Raw genomic sequence first — 18,533 nt, forward strand, 5'->3', positions numbered from 1 at the left:
ACAGTATTGCACGGAGCAGACATCAACTTTTGCATGTTAAAAATACAGTTTTCCATGAGGAAGGAAAGGATAGGAGAGAAGAACATGAAATTTTTGTACCTACCTAGCAAACGGAGAAGCAGAAAAAGCACCCCCAAAGCGTAAGACTTCAGTTCGGGGCTCACGGTTCTGTAGGGAGGAGGGAGACAGAGAGTGAAATCGATTCTTGTTGTTCTGCTTTGATTAACACACCCCGTGGCCATTCTGTGCTGTCAGCCAGGATACCACCATCACCTCTTCAAAAAGTCATTAAAGGGGTTTTTCTTCTCCCTTCGCCTGAACTGCCTACAGCCCCAAAAGTAATTGCATCAGTGATAAGTTCAGGAGTTTAGCTAAGTCATTAAGAACAACAGCTAATCTTGTCATTGGATGGGGAAAAATTAAATTCCCATCCCAGTAAATCATCATTTATGAGCTCCCCATCATGCTTCCAGGGCTCCAAATGTGGGGAGTTGGTAAAAGAGAAAGCTTTGTGTTCTGAGACTTCCCAGACTACAGGGAACAAGAGAGGGAAGGAAGGCTGGTGGACCAAAAGGTTCAGTCAGTCCGTTAAATCAAAACTCCCAGTAAGGAAGTGCTCAAGATGACCAGTTTTCCTGGGCGTGAGTTTAGCATATGAATTTTTTTATGCTGGGAAGACAACAGTTGCGCTGCCTTTTGCTACAAACAGAACCCACTCCATTGCATTAGAGTTATCCTTCAAAGGTGCTTTAAAAATAATTCCTGGCTTTCTAATTTGCTTAGCTCAAGGATGCTACTGGCTAAAGTTATCCTCTTGTGGTAGGCTCAGCAAAGCCTTTGGAATTTCAGAAATCATTAATTTGGTCTTAAATCTTATAATAGTATTTTATTTCCCACAGTATATAAAGGCTGGGAAAGAAGGACAGTGATCCCCACATGAATAGATTCATCACACAGGGGAACTTTAAAGGCCTCAGCTGCCTCTTCCATTAGCTCCTTACAGGGGTTTGTAGTCAGCACTGCTGGTGACTCCCATGGTGGCAGTGGTGGTCCTCTGTATCAAACTGGAGGGGATTCAGACAATACTGATAAAACAGCCAGATAGAGCAACAGGTTTTAAGTAAAAAGACGACCATTCTGATCACCTGCCCTCATCTCACAAGTTATACAGGCCACGTAACACCATACCATGATCCCTGCATGAAGCCTGTGACCTCTGGATGAATTTTGAGGCAGACCCCCAGGCTCAATATGAAGCCTTTAAGCCATATCCTTCGAAAAATGTTCTAGTGGTTAATAGCTTGGCTCAAATAGGGTTCTACAGTTGCATGGGAAATGAAGGAAACAGAAGAAGTATTAAAATTTATTTTATGGAAAAAATAGATCATCACGTGAAATATTCACTGTGGGTTTTTAATTGGTGGTGGTGTCCTTCCATCCACTTTTTTGTATTTAAGACCAAAGTCAATCCCCATACCTTAAGGCAGAATAAAAGTTGCCACCTGAAGACATCTCCTTTTCTCTCAGACTACAGCAGTGAACAAACAAATTGCCTAGACAAGACACCTAATTTGTAGACATTAATTTTTAAGTTAACCATAGGAGCTGTTGATGCCACTTGTCACAGACACGGACACCAGGGACACACTCTTAGGCCAAAACTTTCTTTTAGCAATCCAAGATGGCAGTTGCAAAAGAGCACGAGGTGCTATATGGTGAAGAGCTCTTCCTCGTACAATTTAGTAGCCACCAGTGATTCTGAGGGAAACACAGTTACTAATCTGGATATGTGAATTGTTTATTTCCTACAGCTGTGAGATGAATATTTTTAATATTCCCTTCACTTTTCTTATTCCCTTGTATTCTTCTGCTGGCTGGCGACTGGCTTCTCACATTTGAAGTCAACACTAAGGCACCTCCATTCAAGATCCTCCAGATGCTGGCAGCTCCCTTGAACAAAGAATTCTTCAAACTTCAAATTATTTTTGCCACAATATTCATCATGAGAAATTTGATTTCCCTTTAGCTACTGTAGATGCAAAGAGAGAAACAAACTAGTAGGTGGAATATCTCATTTTGTATCCTGCAGGGAGACATGCTCTCACAGAGCTGTCCTCTCCAAGATCCACTCAAGAGTGTGTTTCTAAAACAGACTGTATTGATTGAATTTTATTGGAATTTTCCAGGCAGCAGAATGGATCTGCTATTTATGCCTCTGGTTATTATTCTCAGTAAGTGACAGCCCAGACAGATAAGTAATTCTGGATAAATGTGGGCTTACATATATACGTATATCATAAGGTGAAGTGTTCCATGCGTCTGGAAATAACACAAGGTCAGTTATTTGAATAAGCTACTTTTGCACACCTATTCATATTGGCTCAACTCAGAGATGTCCTTCAGGCTTTCAAGTTCCTTCTGTTCTCGGACTTGGTCCAGGGTGAGCGAAGTTAAACTCTAGCCAGGGGGTATTGACCAAAGCTAGCCTTTGCCACACCCTGTCATTTTTCCATGGTTTCTAAGATCTCCAGGCCATCTCTAAAGGTATCTTATTAAGCCACTACATGCTGAGAACACTGGGCTGCAATTCTGCCCTTCCTGATATAACCACCTCACTGCTTGGACTGGAAGCTGCACATCTGTTTTTCCCTTCCAGTGCGAATCCCAGCCTTGGTAAGAACAAGCCCTACCAGCTTTCTTTGTGGCATCCCTGCAGGGATCTTCTCGGTTTGCAAGCCCAGTCCCTCCTCACTCCCATTTTACCAAAGCTGTACTCGAGCAAGTCCCATATTCTCTCTAGCAGGCCACTACTGTAGGCACTGAACTCGGTGGGGCCATGCCATGGACAAACCAAGCAAAACAGTGGCTTAGAGAGAAAATGATGTAATTAGCACCTGAAACAATGGGGCTGAAATTCAGGCAGGACTGCTTGGGCTTTCACATCCCCAACTCCTGCCTGCATATGAGAAAGCCTGTGCCCATAGCTCCTCATTTGCTGAGGAGGTTCAAATTCTTTTGAAAATACTAGCAGCTCTTTCAAGGTGTCTCCACCAGGAAGTGCTTTAGTCAAAGGAGGATTTTCTGATGGCTCGAGCGGAGGTTCAGTCCAAAGTCATGGACCTGGGGAAAGTCAGTGCACCCTAAAAGGCAGAGGCCAGGCTCTGTGCAGGACCCTCGTCTCCCTGCAGCTCCCAGCAGTACCCCATGGCCCCCCCAGCCCTGCTCCCACTGCAAGAGCAGTCCCCAGCGAGCTCATCGCATCCTCCCAGCAGCGGTCCTACCTGATGAGTATGATGACTGACGGCGTCTGCGCCATGGCCCCAATCATGCTGCAAACGCACATCACGCAGAGGAACGTCAAGAAGGCCTCTTCGCAGCCGGGACTGGGGCATTTGCCGGGAACGACGGTGGCATTTTCGGCAGGGACCGAGGTGAGGCACGAACAGCCACTGAGGTTCTGCAGAGAAGCAGAGGGGTTCAGGAGAAGTGACAGTCGCGGTCCCCATCACCTGCTCTCTGTAACGAGGGCTTGCCAACAGCAACTCTGAATCCTCTAATGGACAATTAAGTAACTCCTAAGTGCTTATTTGAGGGGTTTTGGAAAGAATTTCAGAAGCGCGTCAGCTCTGATGCATGCTACCAGCAGGGGAAAGCCATCCCTTGGCTTGTTTCTTTTCTTCTGCTTCTTTCAAGTCTCTCCCATAAATGTCACTGCGACAAAATTATTACCAAGTTACATCCCTTTAGAGGAGAATAAAGAAACGATCTGCGCCTCTGCGACAAGGAAGATCCCCAAATTATGGTTCTAATTACTTTCTTATTTACCCCTGTCCTCTTGGCTGTTGCAATTAAACTGAAGTACATTAAAAGCAGGTAAATCTGCAGCCTGTTCTTGGCTGTGGGTGCGGTGTCTGCTTGCAGCACCCTGAATCCTGGGAAGGAGCCACCCACGATGGGTGCCACGGCTCACCAAGAGCTGAACTATCACAGCTTGGTGGCACAGACACTGCTGGACCCAAGTGCGCTACAGGGCTAATAAATGACATCTGGTTCAGAGGGACTTGTGTCGAGCAAGAGAAACTTTATCAATATGTGATCAGAAGGAGGGCGAAACAACTGCATTTTTCTTTGGTGTCTCCAGCAAGTGCAGGATGTGAAAAGAAGCTTTGTTTGCCAGTCATAGATATAGGGATTTTTTTTTATTTTCTAACTCGCCCTCCTGAATTTCTGAGCGGGGGATGTCAGTGCAATTAAGGCACAGAATACTACTAAGAAATCCCTTAACGAATACAGAACGAAACAATCATAAATGATTCATGGCTTTTCTTCATCAGCCCGCTGGGTTTGCAGGTCACATGTTTGTAAGAGGAGTAACGCCATAAAACACAACATGTTGAAAACCAGCTAAATCTCCTCCCCTTCCCCTCAACCACGTTCAAGCAGAGATTCCTTTGCTTTTCCACTGGGGTCCCCTTAAGACCATACAAAACACACTTTCTGGTTCACTGCCTCCAAAGATAAGGATCCATGGGGACGCTACTCTAGCCCTTCTCACACCAATCTCTTTCTTCTGCATAGGAGTCAAATGATTTTCTTCCAAGTAAGTGCACGGAGGGCAAGAGAGACCGCAGTGCAGAACTCCAGAAGAGCTGGAGTAGACATGCAGGTGCCTTTCTGGCTGGAAAGCAGTAATTAACATAACAAATTCCTGTGCTGTGAGTTAGAAGCTGCCACCTGAAGGCTTTGAGATGGTGACAATTAGCACCACTGCAGTGGTGTTTGCACAGAGACAACAGGAATTGTAGCTCCTGGCTCTTACCTCAGTCCATTGCTAGCAACCAGCCTGGACACAGCCCTGTGAATTAAAACCCAGCTAAGTCCAGGAAACTGGACTAAATACCTGCACTGAAATATCCCGGGACAGAATTCCCATCACAGCAAATACGCAGAACTGGCTGCTTGTTTCCCATGGGCTCTCATCAATGAAGAGAAAGTACCTGTTTCTGGCAACAGTGGGGCAGATTCTCCTCCCATTGGTGTGATTTTTTTACAAACCACAAGACAGGTCCCCACCTCCACTGCCTGAAACTTTGCCCCTCAATCCACTTTTTTGACCATTTTGCACCAAGGTGCTAGCCCAAAGCAGTGTGAGTAGTTTGTACCAACTATATCTACTTGCTTAGCACTGCACCTCATCCTTACCTGGGAGATCTTTGATCTTTTATCACTGACATGCTATACAACTCTCAGACATTAAACAAGGAAACATCAAAGGTGGAGTTTTACCTTTGTCCTGTGGAGAGGTAACTTTTTGCTACCGGTGCTAAATTGCTATAGATTCTCTTGTCTGCAACCCCACTGCATTCAGCCACACATTATTGCAGCCTTCCACTGCCCAGCAGCTTGCACACCCAGATTTTCTGTGTGCATGTGAAGCTGCACAGATGCAGAGTTTGCACCTTTAACAGCATCCTGAGTTTGGGGTAATTATCTATGCAAATCACCCGTGTTTTTAATTTCTCATTTTTTAAACCCTGGCTCTGACAGAGAAGGGACGGGCTGATACTTCAGTGCAAAGCCATCAGATGCCAGCATGGTAATGCCAGGCTGGAATTCATGTAGCTCCAGCCAAAAGGGGACACTGGGAGAAGCAATGGCATCAAACAAACAAGATGCAGTCAAAGGCTTCGTACACAAGGGTCACTCCCAGCAATGGCTTGAAAGAGAAATTCCTGAGGGTGCCAGAGCTCTGCCTATCTGCACTGACACTCTACGGCTTTTCAGATAGCTGTACCCCTGCAACCAGCTCAGTCAGAGAGAAGAAATGAAAAAGAAAAAACTAACTGAGCTACACATTGCTTTTAGAAATTATTCACAGAGGAAAAGCAGAGAGAGGCAGTTAGAAACGTCCAATGCAGTAAAGTTAAATAAAGCATTCAGAGAATTTTATGTCCCAGCAAAAAGCAACTCTTGGCTCATCACAAGCACATAACATTCACAAGACCCTTTAGACAGGTCATTACCTGGATTATGGGTTTAAAACCTGGTTTGGCAATTTGGCTTTGCCTCAGGGCCATTGCATGGCCAAACTGGTCCATAATTCTTGATAATGCCCTTTCCAGAGGATGCTATTGCTTCACTAATTTGTGTTCAAAATGTTACTGCAAAAAAACCCCACAAAACAGTGATGAAAAGAAGCCCAAGATGATGACGAAAAGGCAAAATAAGAAAGAATGAGTAAGAAGGAGAGTGAGGGAGAGCGAGGTTTTTGCTCAGAGGTTTGCTCTTGCAGAGCTTGAGGTCAGGCAGCTGCAGACTAAAGGGGCAGAGCTGAATTTTCGTTGCTGGGCTTTCTCCAGAGGAGGCAGAGCTTCGCCCTGAACCACAGAGTGAGGAGATCGTTCCTGCACTCCAGCCAGACCACACCTAAGGGCTTGGTGAACTGGTGAGACACCATTCTGTGTGCCCTGTACAAGCTGGCTTCCTGTTAAAATGATTGCGTTGCCTCCCCAGGTGTTGACTTGTCTCTTGTTGGGAGGAGGAGGAGGAGAGAAGAGGTTTAAGCAGGCCGACCTCCCAGGTCATCTGGGCTGTGAGGCTGCACGTGCTAGCAGTGTGTTCACACCTCCACTCCCCGGTGCTCGCAGGTGCTTTGTCTCTTCAGGGCAGGAAGGGAGGTTTGAAGTCTCCCCAAAAAGGAAGGACGAAGCCATGGAGGGATAATTGCATGTGGTGAGCACTGATGTTCCTGCAGCTGTGAATGTCACTGCAACCAGGCTGACCTCCCACAGGCTCCACACAGGCGGCGTGGCAATGGTCACCATGCCTGGCACCGACCCAGGCAGGGTGCAAGGACCACAGGAACCCCACCAGTTCCCACCTACAGGAATGGCAGGCACTCATTTTCAGCATAACCCAGAAGACATTAGCATTTCATCAGCAAAAAATGGACCAGCAGGCTTTTAAGATATTGTTAAAAATACCCCACATCTTCTTTACCCAGAGATGGTTTGGTCTTTAAGAGTTTTCTAAAGAAAATAAACTCTTAGATACAGAGAAATGAAAAATGCAGAACGTCTTTGGATGGAGTCTCTGCTCCCTTGACAACTGCTCTTGCTGCTGCCTCAGAGCAAAGCAGGGAGAGAGAAGCAAGAGGAGTGGAAGGAAAGCTTAAACAAGGGTGAATAAAATCAGGATCTGGTCGTATGTGTCTAGGAACCAGATTCAGGAAAAGAACAAGAGAAAAAGAATAAAAGGGACTGGGAAGGGCGAACATGGGCAGGTGGAGAAGTGGGGAGATGGGTAGCTGCAGGAGAAAAGAGAAGCTGGTCCCACAGCCCAGGCTAGCGCTCTCACAGAGTTTCTGGGTTTTGCCAGAGGACAGCCCTGCAGATCTCCTCTTGTGTTCCTCTGCTTTTGTGCTGAGGAGAAAGATCAGAGGAGTATGACGATGGGAAACCCCATCCTGCTCTGTGGGTCACTCTGGCAGACTGCTGCCAGAGTCAGCAGGCATTTATACAACAGAGCAAAAAATGACAGCGGCTCAGGCCCATCTGAGGTATGAGGTTAGCTTTTGGGGCTGTAACCGCAGCTGGCTGTAAATGAGCTACTCTACCAGATACACACTGACCTCACGCACTCGCACTCACAGAACCATTTCTACAGGCGAGAGGTCCTGGGGAAAGCCCACTCACCGTGCTGCTGCAGCCAGCAAAGCAGGCAGATAAGTATGTGACCCCGTCTGCCCCACAGACTGGAGTGAAGGAATCAGTTTGGCATTCACAGTTGTTATTGCAGGGGGAATATGGGTCCAGAGATGAGGTTGGAGTTGAGCTGTAAAAGAAACAGAAAGAGAAATTGTATCAGCCATCAGTGGTATGATATCAGCCAGCTTTTCCAATTGGTGCCACACAAAGATGGCTCTGAAGGGGGGTAGTTAAGGCAAACAAATTACAAGATGCAGTGGGCAAGCTATCTGGGTCTACAGCCTCTTCTTGGGGACAGAAATGCCACGGTCACTAATCCTCTGCAACAGGGAATCAGCTGGGGCTGCTCTGTTACTCCAACAAGAAGCCCCAAGGAAATACTAAGGGATGCTGCAGAGATTGCTCTGTATTCTTCTAGAACAGTAACCGTGAGGTGACGAGAGCCTGAAGTTGTCATCTTCTGAAGAGTCGCCACTGCATACTGAGGAGCACCAGAAAAGAAAATGCAGAATAACTCTCTCCAAGTCCTGTGAATGCTACAGGGTTCCATGTGGCTCATTTCTCCCATCAAAATTGGCCTGGAGCCACACGCACTTTCTCCTCACCATATCTGAATTTCCAGGCATCTAAAACCTGGTTCTACTCCTTAGGCACTTAAATAAACGTACAAAGCAGTGCATGTCGCTTACTGCCAGGAGAAACTGGACGGTGGTGTAGACCCAATGCTATGTAGGTGGCCCTGGGTTCAGAATCAGGTCTGGCACCTCTCAATTCAGTTTAACCGAGTAAAACGCCGTTGTCAGCTACAGGTACTCAACTCTCACAGCGATGAGTGGCATGAAAACCTCCCAAAGCAAGAGCCCTGTGCAACACTGCCTTCTATATCCTTGCTTTATAGGGTTGCCTAAGGGCCAGAGCTGCTTGAAGGCGGCTCGTCGAGGACAATAACATGGCATTTACGTTGGTAAGGCTGCGTGAGACCCTGAAACTCTCTGCGGACTCACTTGTTTCCATAGGGAACAGTAACCCCTGCCACAGGTCCTGTGTCGCATCCCAGGAACAGGAAAGACACGTAGCAAGCTGTGGACACCAGGTTCACCAGCATGGCCATCCTGATGGCTCCCAGAGCAGACAGGCTGAGCTTCTTCACCAAGAGGCCACCCAGGAATATGCCCAAACACGCACATGGGATTGCCGTCATCCCTGCAAGAGGAAAAATCAGTTAGCAAGAAGTGTGAGCGAGGCTCAGTGAACCACACTACTGCAGCTTTTTACTTTCTAGCAGAGAGATCTGTGTGCTAGCATGGGGGAACCTTGTAATGACCAATTGCTGGAGTAGCACCAAGCTAGGGTTGCCCAAAAAGAAAGGAACGGGTGCAAATGGGTATGCTTGCACAGAGGAACCAGGATCTTCTTCCAGTTCTCGTCCATATTGGAGGGAGATGCCAAAATTGCTGAGATTGGCCCACCCTAACCTAAGCAGCAGCATCTAATGCTTCCTGCAAGGCTTGGCAGACAAATAAAGTCCAGAATTTTTTGAGGTGCCTATAGGTTTTGGATGAGCTTGGTATACTTCACAGCAGTCTGATTTTCAGAGATTAGGCAACAGTTGCATTTGAAAATATGAAGTCTCCCTTAAAGAATCTTCTTAAACTGTGAAATGCAAAATCACTGCCATAAGTGACTCACCTTCCAGGCACAGAAAGGCATTATCACACCAAGCTTGTCTGGGTTCTCTTTTATCCCTTTGCTGCCAGTAATACTTCAAACCTTACCTATCTGGGCTAAGCGTAGCAGTGCATCCAAATCCTGGCATTTCTGGACTCCCATAAATGCCATGTGGGAAATCTGGTAGCAACTTTGTTTAAGTGAATCAAATTGTTGTGAGGAGCACAGATGTAGCAAAGTCTCCTTGCCCACTGCCAGGTCAGAAGCAGGATGTGCTCTGGCTCACGGGTGATTCCCTCTTTGTTGACCATCCAGCTGTACTCACATGCTGATGGGCCGGGCATCTTCCACCAAACTTTGGCCTCAAGTTGCGCCAGGGGAGGTTTAGACTAAATATTAGGGAAAATTTATTTCCTGAGATAGTGGTCAAACATTGGAACAGGCGACTTAGGGAGGTGGTGGAGTCACCATCACTGGAAGTGTTGAAAAAAGTGTTGCTCACTGGACGTGGCACTTCAGGACATGGTTTAGTGGGCATGGTAGTGTGGCATTGATGGTTGGACTTGATGATCTTAAAGGCCTTTTCCAACCTTAATGATTCTGTGACTGTGAAACAGCACAGCGGTTTTCCTTCTCCTGGGGGGTCAACAGTGAAGTTGCTTTTCTTTCCTGAAAATTAAAAGGCTTGGCAAGGATGGAAGAGCCCAACACCTTTAAGACCTCCGTCCTTCTGTCAAATCCTATTAAAATTCACCAGTGAGTTCTTGGGCTGCTGGGGGAAGCAAGATTGACAGCAGGGGATTGTTTCTTGTGGAAAACCAAGCCAAAACCAGAAGATATCAATGAGTTCAATGGGAAAATAAATAACTGTCAGTAGTGCAGCTTGCAAGATCCTTATTTTGATATTAAGATCCACCCATTTAATGATGTCCCAGGTTTTGACAGATCACTGCCAGCTGCCCATCTGGCGAGCTGTAGTTGCAGACCATCCAAGATCAACTCGCAGATATCTTAATTGGGTGCTGCTGAGAGAATGGCTGTCATAAACAAATCGCTGGGCCTGCTTGGGAATAAGCAGCAGGAGAAAATAAATGAAGATCCTGCCTGTGCATCAGTATCCTGACAGGGAACAAATGAACGTTAAGAAATATATATGGGAAACCATGGCAGCATGGCATGGTCAGAGGGAAGGGGCATTTGAGGGACAACCAAGTTGCACTAGCTCAGCTGTTTGAACTGCTGACTGCAATCCCATCATTTCCAGTCCAAGGGGAAAGGAGGGACTAGCAGGAGAAACTGGGCTTCCTAACCCAAGTGCAGATGGGCTGGAGAATTCTGGCATATTCAAACCATGAGACAAGTAGTTTGATGGGCAGCCGTGTCACTTGGCGAGCAACTGCAGTCTTGGGCAACTATGACCCAGTTTGGTTGGGATTTCTGCTGTACTTCAGGGCCATCGCAGACTTTCATACCATGGCTGTTATCATACCACTTCTCACGCAATGCACTCAGCTATAGGGGAACTGAATGCAGCGGGCTGCAGTGGAGAGCACGGTCAAGGAAGAAAGACACTGGAGGTCTGCTCTGGGCTCTGCAGCCAAGGCACAGCTGGAGCCCAGCTCTCCCACTCATGGACATAGTTCTAGATGTTGGGCAAGTCACTTTTTGGGCAGCCTAACCAGTGAGCCCAGTTGTGGTTATCAGTGATGCTGAACACTTTGAAATGCCTTTAGATGCTAGAGATTTGGTGGCCCCTGTGGTTACTCACCCAGGAGCTGGTTGGCAGATGAGGTGGTGAGGTTGAACTGCTGCTCTAGGTACTTTCCCAGGAAGGCGGCGAAGCCAGCCACCACTGCGATCTCCATGCAGGCTGCCAGGATGATACAGGTGAAGACGGGATTGGAGAGCAAGTGCTTAGTTACTTTGGGGATCACTAGAAAAGAGGAAAAAGGGAGAGATGTTTTTGTGTAGGCTCAACTCGAGGTGCTGGAGGTGCCTTGCTGCTCTCCTGCAGGACAATGTCACTTCAAATAAGAAACAATTTTCTATTCTGCACAGACACACTGGTTGAAATGTGGAAACAGCAGAACAAAGTGAAATGCCAGAACAGCATCATCTAATGATTCAGATACCAGGAGGGTGCAAAAAGAAGTCACCTGCCATTATCTTTACATCTTACAGATGACTTTGAAATTTTGAAGGATGAGTGTTTTCCAATGTTGCTTTTATTTCCCCCATAGGGAGGTCAATCAAAGCCTAGTATTCTCTTCCTCCTTTCCCTTTCCCCACCTGCTCCCCATGAACAAGGCTGAGCCAGCCAATGGGTGTCATGAGTACTGTACTCAGCACAGCACAAATTCTTGCCAGCTTTCAGACACAAGTTAACCCAGCTCACACTTGGACTTTCTTTCTCCTGCCATCCAGATTTGCCTTATTTTCTTATTCCCACATTAACACTGGCTCACTTGCTGAGAGACACCTTCTTGCAGCACATCTGGGTACAAGCTGAAATTCTTCCACTTAGCCTGGGGCAACCGTCACCCATGGGCATAAGGGACCTCATGCCTGGGACAGGAATGTTTGCCTGTGTGTTCCCACAACCCAGAGCTTCACCAGCCAAGCAACGCCTTCCATGCAGACCCTACTCGCTATGGTGGCTGCAAGGGTGGAAGAGGACATGCTGAACTATTCACCAAGACGTACGCACACTTGCTTTAGTTTCATGATCCCTTGGCTCCTCCCTCCCAAATCATTAGCATCCAGAGTCCTCTTCTCCAAGCCCGTCTCTATTTCCGATAAGCAAACATGAGTTACCTTACAAAGGGAAATCTGGCTAATGAATCAGATAGCACATTTTCTACTTCAGTGAACATTTTAATTATTGCCGAGATAACACAGCTTGAAGAGGAGAGCATCCCAGTACAGAAGAGAGCCTTGCTTTGTCTCAATACCTGATGACTAATTTCTCCCTGAATTAAATGTGAAAATCATTAAGCTTGAAAATTACCTCGCTAAAGTGTAGTGAGGCCTCAATGGACCCCTATTTGCATTTTGAAAATCCATTCCCCACATCCCCTATGGTGTACTAGGGTCTGGCAGATGACAGATTCCTCTGGTGTTGGCTTCTGTTTTCCCTTAGGGCTTTTTTTTGGGTGCAAAATCTAATTGCGCTGGCCTCAGCAAGTAAATGCACAGCTCTTTGTCAAGGCTCTGCTTGGGTTCCCTTGGTTCTTTCTTTGGGGGGAAAAAAGGGTTATAATTAGGTTTGATCCAACCTTTTTGGAAGGGGCCACCCCACAGTTTCTGATCCCTTTATATCACTGATGTTTTTTCATGCTATATAAAATTCTTACTTTCTGAGGATTTGCTGAACATAATGAAGGTACAGGAGGCATAGTATTTTATAGCAGAAAAGGTGGAAAAAAAAAAAGAGAAAGAGAAAAAAGTACCGTTAGGGAGGAACAGGGTGGGGATCCAGATATGGATAGATCTCAGAAGCCACCTGCTGTCTCCTTCAGTTCTTCGGTGGCCACCTACAGAATTTCTCCTTCTTGCCAGGAAAAGGAGAGAAAATGCAAAGGTGGACTTGGCAGCGCTAAGCTTGGAAAGCCATATTTAAGGTATTAATGCCTGTTGTGCCTCTGGATTTCAGTTAGTTCGAGATTAATGGATTTCTCAAGATGTAGCTTTGTGCCAATTCAAATGCAAAGATGCAAAGGTCTACCTCTAACTTTATCCACCAAATAATATCAGTGACAGGCTGTCTTTTGCAGGAGGGAGTTAAAGATCATGGACATTTATTTCTGAAGTTGGCAAAGATGGTACCAACTCATCATGTGTTACCAAGGTCAAAATCCATCCTTCGTGCTTAGGGAAAGACAGCAAAGATTTTGCAGAGTTATTGCACCATCTCAGACAAGACAGGAGGCTCTCGTGCCTATGAGCCCTATCACTTCATCATTGCTTCTCCTCCCTGTGTGTCCAGGTGTGCTTTCTGGGACAGATCCTGTCTGCCACTGCACATTTGACCACCGTCTACTGCAACGGGGCTCTGTACCAGCTGGTGGCTATAACAGAAAACCCAGTGCAAAGAGTGCAGAGGCAACACAGGCAACTCCTGGAAGCCTCTACCATCTCCTCAGCCAGGCCCAGCTCATTCCCTTTAATTTTCTAAGGGAAATAACAGGAGGCTCCCCATAGAAATTAATATCCTTTCATGTTCCTACTGCCACCCATTAAGATGAATCATTTGACACCTGCTGCTGCCTTATCTGTCTCAGTTCTTGGGGTGAAATACCTCTGGGAACAAGATTAAAAGTCAGCAGTGAAGTTTAAAAATCTCTCAACAGACTAGAGCGACATGCTTTCAGCTGTCTGGCATATGGTGCTGGGTATGAAGAGGGAATGGAAAATGTCTGATGGGGGACAGTAAAGCCCTGGGAAACATAACAGCTAAGCACGGTGCTTCTTCGCTGGAGTCGATCCCAGCAGAAGTCATGATAAATATTACCCTGTGCCTTGTTGGCCCAAATGTTAGCTGAGTGCTTTTTAGCGGCACTTTGGAGCTTTAAATCTGAAGTTGAAGTCCCTTTGCCAAATGAGAAAAGGGAAAGGTGTTTTGGATTCAAAAGAGAGTCTCAGAAATCTTCTTGGAGAACCCATGAACTGTATCTGACACGGCACAGAAAGGCTCATCCTCCCACGCTCAGAAGGACCAGCTCATTTAACGTCCTTATCCCAATGAACCCAATATGCTACAGAAACGATGGTAGACAAGTGGTTCTCATTGCCATGTCAAGATACACTGAGAAGAACAAGAAACCTTAGCCTCCTTTCACTGCTGAAGTACTTAAAATCCAACTCTTCAGACCATCCATGTGCAGCGTTGGTCACAGGATCATTCATAGCTTGGAAGGGACCTAGAAGGATGTCCCAAAGCTCTCCAATACCCCTGCTAATCCCTTGACTTCCCACCTTTTAACACCCGTGCCAAGGCATCAAGCGTCCTCCCCATCTCCTGCTGTGGGGCCAGCTGTGGGTGAGAGGCCACGGGCTTGACAAGCAAACACACTTAAGTACACCAAGTAGCTTTGATTTGTCACTAAACATCGGGGAGTACCAGGGATAATTGGCAACCTCATTACATGAGGTTTAACTACTCTCCAGAAACAACAAACTATAATCATCATGTTGGTGCTTGAAATGAATTGTTTGAAACATTACAATCACCAAGGCCCCTTCTTCCAGTTGGAGCACCCTACAGAGACATGTTTTCAATTTGCAGTAAAGATGAGGAACACAGAAAGCAAAGTAATAAATTAGAGGGAGGTTTACAACCCAGTCCACCTAGGACAGTGCACTGAGGGAAAGGTGAAATATAGTGTTGAGCCAAAATACTACTTTCTAACAGCAACGTAGGCAGCAAGTCTCAGATCTGAATAGAAAACAAAATCTCCACCTGGCTTGAGGAATAAGGAATGAAGAAAATAATGCAGGCAGCAAGACGAAAATACCTCTTGGACAGAAGCAGCTCCTATAAAGGAGAAGATGGAGTAAGCAAGAGGTGCTGAAGATATCTCAGGTGAGTTTAATATGCTGAAGCCCATGTGGCCTTGGCAAAATTAGTATCACAAAGGATACGAAGGAAAAGGATGACATCTATGTCAAGAAGGCTTCTTGACAGATACAAGCTTGAAGCAACAGTAATGTTTAGATTGGATATTAGGAAAAATTTCTTCACTGAGAGAGTGGTAAAGCATTGGAACAGGCTGCCCAGGGAGATGGTGGAGTCACCATCTCTGGAAGTATTCAAAAAACATGTGGATGTGGCGCTTCAGGACATGGTCTAAGGGGCATGGTGGCATTGGGTTAACGGTTGGACTTGATCTTGAACGTCCTTTCCAACCTTAGTGATTCTGTGATTCTCATGGATGGAAAGCAGGTCCTTCTAGTCTATCATCTTGCCTCCAGCAACCGCCTTTGCTTGACTTCAGAAAGGGACATAAACCTCCCTCACCCACATCATGGAGGTCACAGCAAGGCACCGTATCTTTTCAGAGACATAGATGCTCTGTCTGCCCTGAGCTGCTGCTCAGCTTCTGCCCCGGAGCACGCAGGCTGAAAGCCTTTCTGAATTACAGCTTCTGATAATAAGGATGCTCACTTTGAAATAAGCCAAGAAGAACCTGCCAACAAAGCCCGCATCCTCATGAAATCCAAGCCAAAGGAAACTCGGAGACTGGCGGAACCTGATGTGGGGCCTTTTATGATCACCTGCCACTCCCTTACCTAAGATTAGGATTTCTCAACAAGCCTTTCAGATGTTGGTAGGGAGCCAAGACCTAAATCCAAAAAGGCATTAAGGTCCTGGTACTCATCTGGATCTGGGCCAAAGACTCACCGCTCTGGCCATGAACGAAGGTACAGATGGAGCCCTCTCCAAAAAGTTGTCACTATCACTCGTCAGAGCCATGAGTTTAAAAATTACTCGTGTTAGCCACTAATCCCACTTAATCTTATGAACCCCCACTGAGGACTACAGGCTCTCCATGGCTCGGGAGCCCTCTGCACAGCTGGGAGCTTCTGGCCCAGTGCTACATGTCTCCTCCCAGGGAGCACTTTTGGGGACAAAAATCCAGGATTCAGAGCAGCTCCCTCTAGGTATTCAGCAGGTTGGTACACAGAGCAGGAAGGCACCGAACAGAAGACAAGACAGTTGTCAGCTGTACATCCCAGCTCTCCTACACTCTTGGAAATGAAGCTGGACAGAAACCAAAATGCTTCCAAATCTAGGGAATTTGCAGCTTTGAAATTAATTTAATTCCACAGTGAGGTTGCTTTTAATTCCTTGTGAATGAGCTTCTCTCTCCAAACCTGAAGGATTCCATATCAGTTTCAGTCCTTTTAGGTTTTTAATCTCTCTCTCGCTAGACAGACAGGCAGAATGTAATGCATTTCTCATTTAAATCACTGCAAAAAACCCCCAAATGTAGAGCAGAATGTTTCAGGGCTGTTAAAGACAAGGAAGCATTTTGAAACCAACTGTCATAAGAACTGACCATTCAACTTAACGGAAGCGACGTTTCTGTATGAAAAAAGTGATTTTAACAAAACATTTCCAAGCAGGTCCTAGAGCAGGGGGTGGGTTAGAGGCAGCGTGTTAACAGCGAGTGACGGGGCAGATGCCGGACAGCCACGAGCAGAGGGCACGGGTGCCCTGACACAGCCGAGCATCGTCTCCAGCCCTGAAGAGCAGAGAGGTCCCCAAGGCAGACGAGAGGCAGGAAAGCAAAGCTGTGCCCCCAGGACAGCAAGGACTGCCACAGCCCGCGCCTCAAGTGCTTTCACAGACCATACGGAGAGCGCAGGGCTGGAACAACCCTGCCAGGCTGCCAGCCGAGAGCAAAGAGCAACGGCAGCATTCAGCCATCCTCTCCCTGCTATTAATCCTTCACTCCCCTGTGCTCCTGAATGGATTCGTGCTGCTTAACCGAAACACTGATCAGGTAAAGCGGTGCAGCATTCATACTTCAGTTTAACACCTCCCAGGGCTGTCCCAGAGCTTTCTTGCCCGAGCCGTCATGCCGCTGCCCGCGCCGCTGCGCGGAGCTGCCGTGGCGGCCGCCCGGCGCCTCCACCACCTTTGATTGTCCCCTCATCTTGTGCCGTTCAAAGGCACGGTTTTCGTTTCCAGTTTGAAGCTCCTCTTAAGGATGCCCCTTATCCTGGCATGAAAATATCCCGCATGAAGAGATGCCGTCGCTTCCCAAAAGTTGGGCCCTCCCTCCTCTTCACACCTTGATACAGGGTAAAACACTTTTTGACACTTTGAGCTGGTTCCTTTTGTATTAGTTCTAACTTTTGTGAGTGCTATGGCTAGAGACAGGCAAGGAATCTCACCCAGCCCTCCACCTCACTGTCTTTCAGCAGATCTAGCAGCGCCTCGAGCATCCTCCCGCGTGCCAGCCACTGCTGACAGCCGTGACCCAGCTGGAAGCACATCTCCCACTCACACCACCCTGCATCCCCTCCTGCCATGTCCACTCACTTGCAACAGTCACTGCAAGGCTCAAAAAAAGTAAAATAAAATAAAATAAAAATCAAAACCCCTTCAATAGCCAAAAAGGAGACTCAGTTCAGCACTAAGGATGCACCATTGATACACAGTGTGTTTGCACACTCAGCCGAGAGAAACAACTCTTCCTCCCCGCTCTGCGCACAAGAGATGGACAATCCACACCTCCTACAGACATGGACTTACAGCTGGCACACAGGACCGAGCTCCAGAGACAGCACTTGCTAAAAAGGAGCCAGAGTTATGGCCACACAAACCCCAGTGAGCATCTCCACACCCAAGGCCATGTACAGGTACATCCTCTGCTGTTCAGCTTCATAAACACATGCAAACCCCAAGCCCATAACAGGACAGAAGACGTGACTATGTGTGCACATGTATTTTTAACCTCTGTATATAATTACCTAGGATCTTTTTATCCTAGGAAAAAGGCTAAACAGTCTAACGTTCCTCAGAGGAAACTTCACATAATGAACAACTAGATTAAGGATGCTAGGTCCTGCCACACAGTAATGCATATATATTTTTCAGCTCCTGGCAAAATAATGTATACGCACAGCAAGATCCAACCCATCACCTTAAACACTGCTCATCAGAAATGAGTGAGGCACGTTTGCCTTCCCTTGTGCTACGTGTCTGAACATCTCCTCCAGGTGGGCACTTTAGCAAACATGACTCTTGACCACGTTCCAACTGTGACAAAAGTGGCAGCGGACTAGAAAGATGTCAGCTACCAACACCGTGTTGTCTGTGACAGCCTCAAAGGCATAACTAAAAAGGTCATTCCCTGTCTTATTTCATGTGCTGTAAATTATATTTCAAAGTCCATCTACAAAGAGAATTTTGGGATACTGACTGATCCAAAATGGGGTTACCTGCAATGAGGAGGCTAACATGGAAGACTGTGGTGCCTCCTGATGTAATCGGTACTTTGAAGCATATGGATGTGGCAGTTTAATTTCTACACTTCAATGGGCAACAGATGCTCTAGGAACCCCCCCAGGGCCTCCCTGTGTGCAAGAAATTCAGCTTGCTCAGCACCATCCTCAGGCAGAACTGCTGCCCCTCCATGCAGCAGGGCATGC

At 46.8% G+C, this 18,533-nt stretch overlaps 1 protein-coding gene across 1 annotated transcript in view; it reads right to left on the reverse strand.

Annotated features, from left to right (window-relative positions):
- The window catches only part of SLCO3A1 (solute carrier organic anion transporter family member 3A1), a gene marked incomplete at both ends in the record, with an annotated part of 137,871 nt that overhangs the window by 4,716 nt on the left and 114,622 nt on the right, over positions 1-18,533 (reverse strand). The window contains 5 exons of the mRNA XM_082005273.1: positions 104-168; positions 3,282-3,457; positions 7,695-7,833; positions 8,711-8,909; positions 11,143-11,307. Coding sequence (XP_081861399.1) covers positions 104-168; positions 3,282-3,457; positions 7,695-7,833; positions 8,711-8,909; positions 11,143-11,307 — 744 coding nt within the window. The remainder of the gene's footprint in view (positions 1-103; positions 169-3,281; positions 3,458-7,694; positions 7,834-8,710; positions 8,910-11,142; positions 11,308-18,533) is intronic.

Source organism: Phaethon aethereus (genome assembly GCF_964289735.1).
Source record: "Phaethon aethereus genome assembly, chromosome: 12".
Classification (NCBI taxonomy): domain Eukaryota; kingdom Metazoa; phylum Chordata; class Aves; order Phaethontiformes; family Phaethontidae; genus Phaethon; species Phaethon aethereus.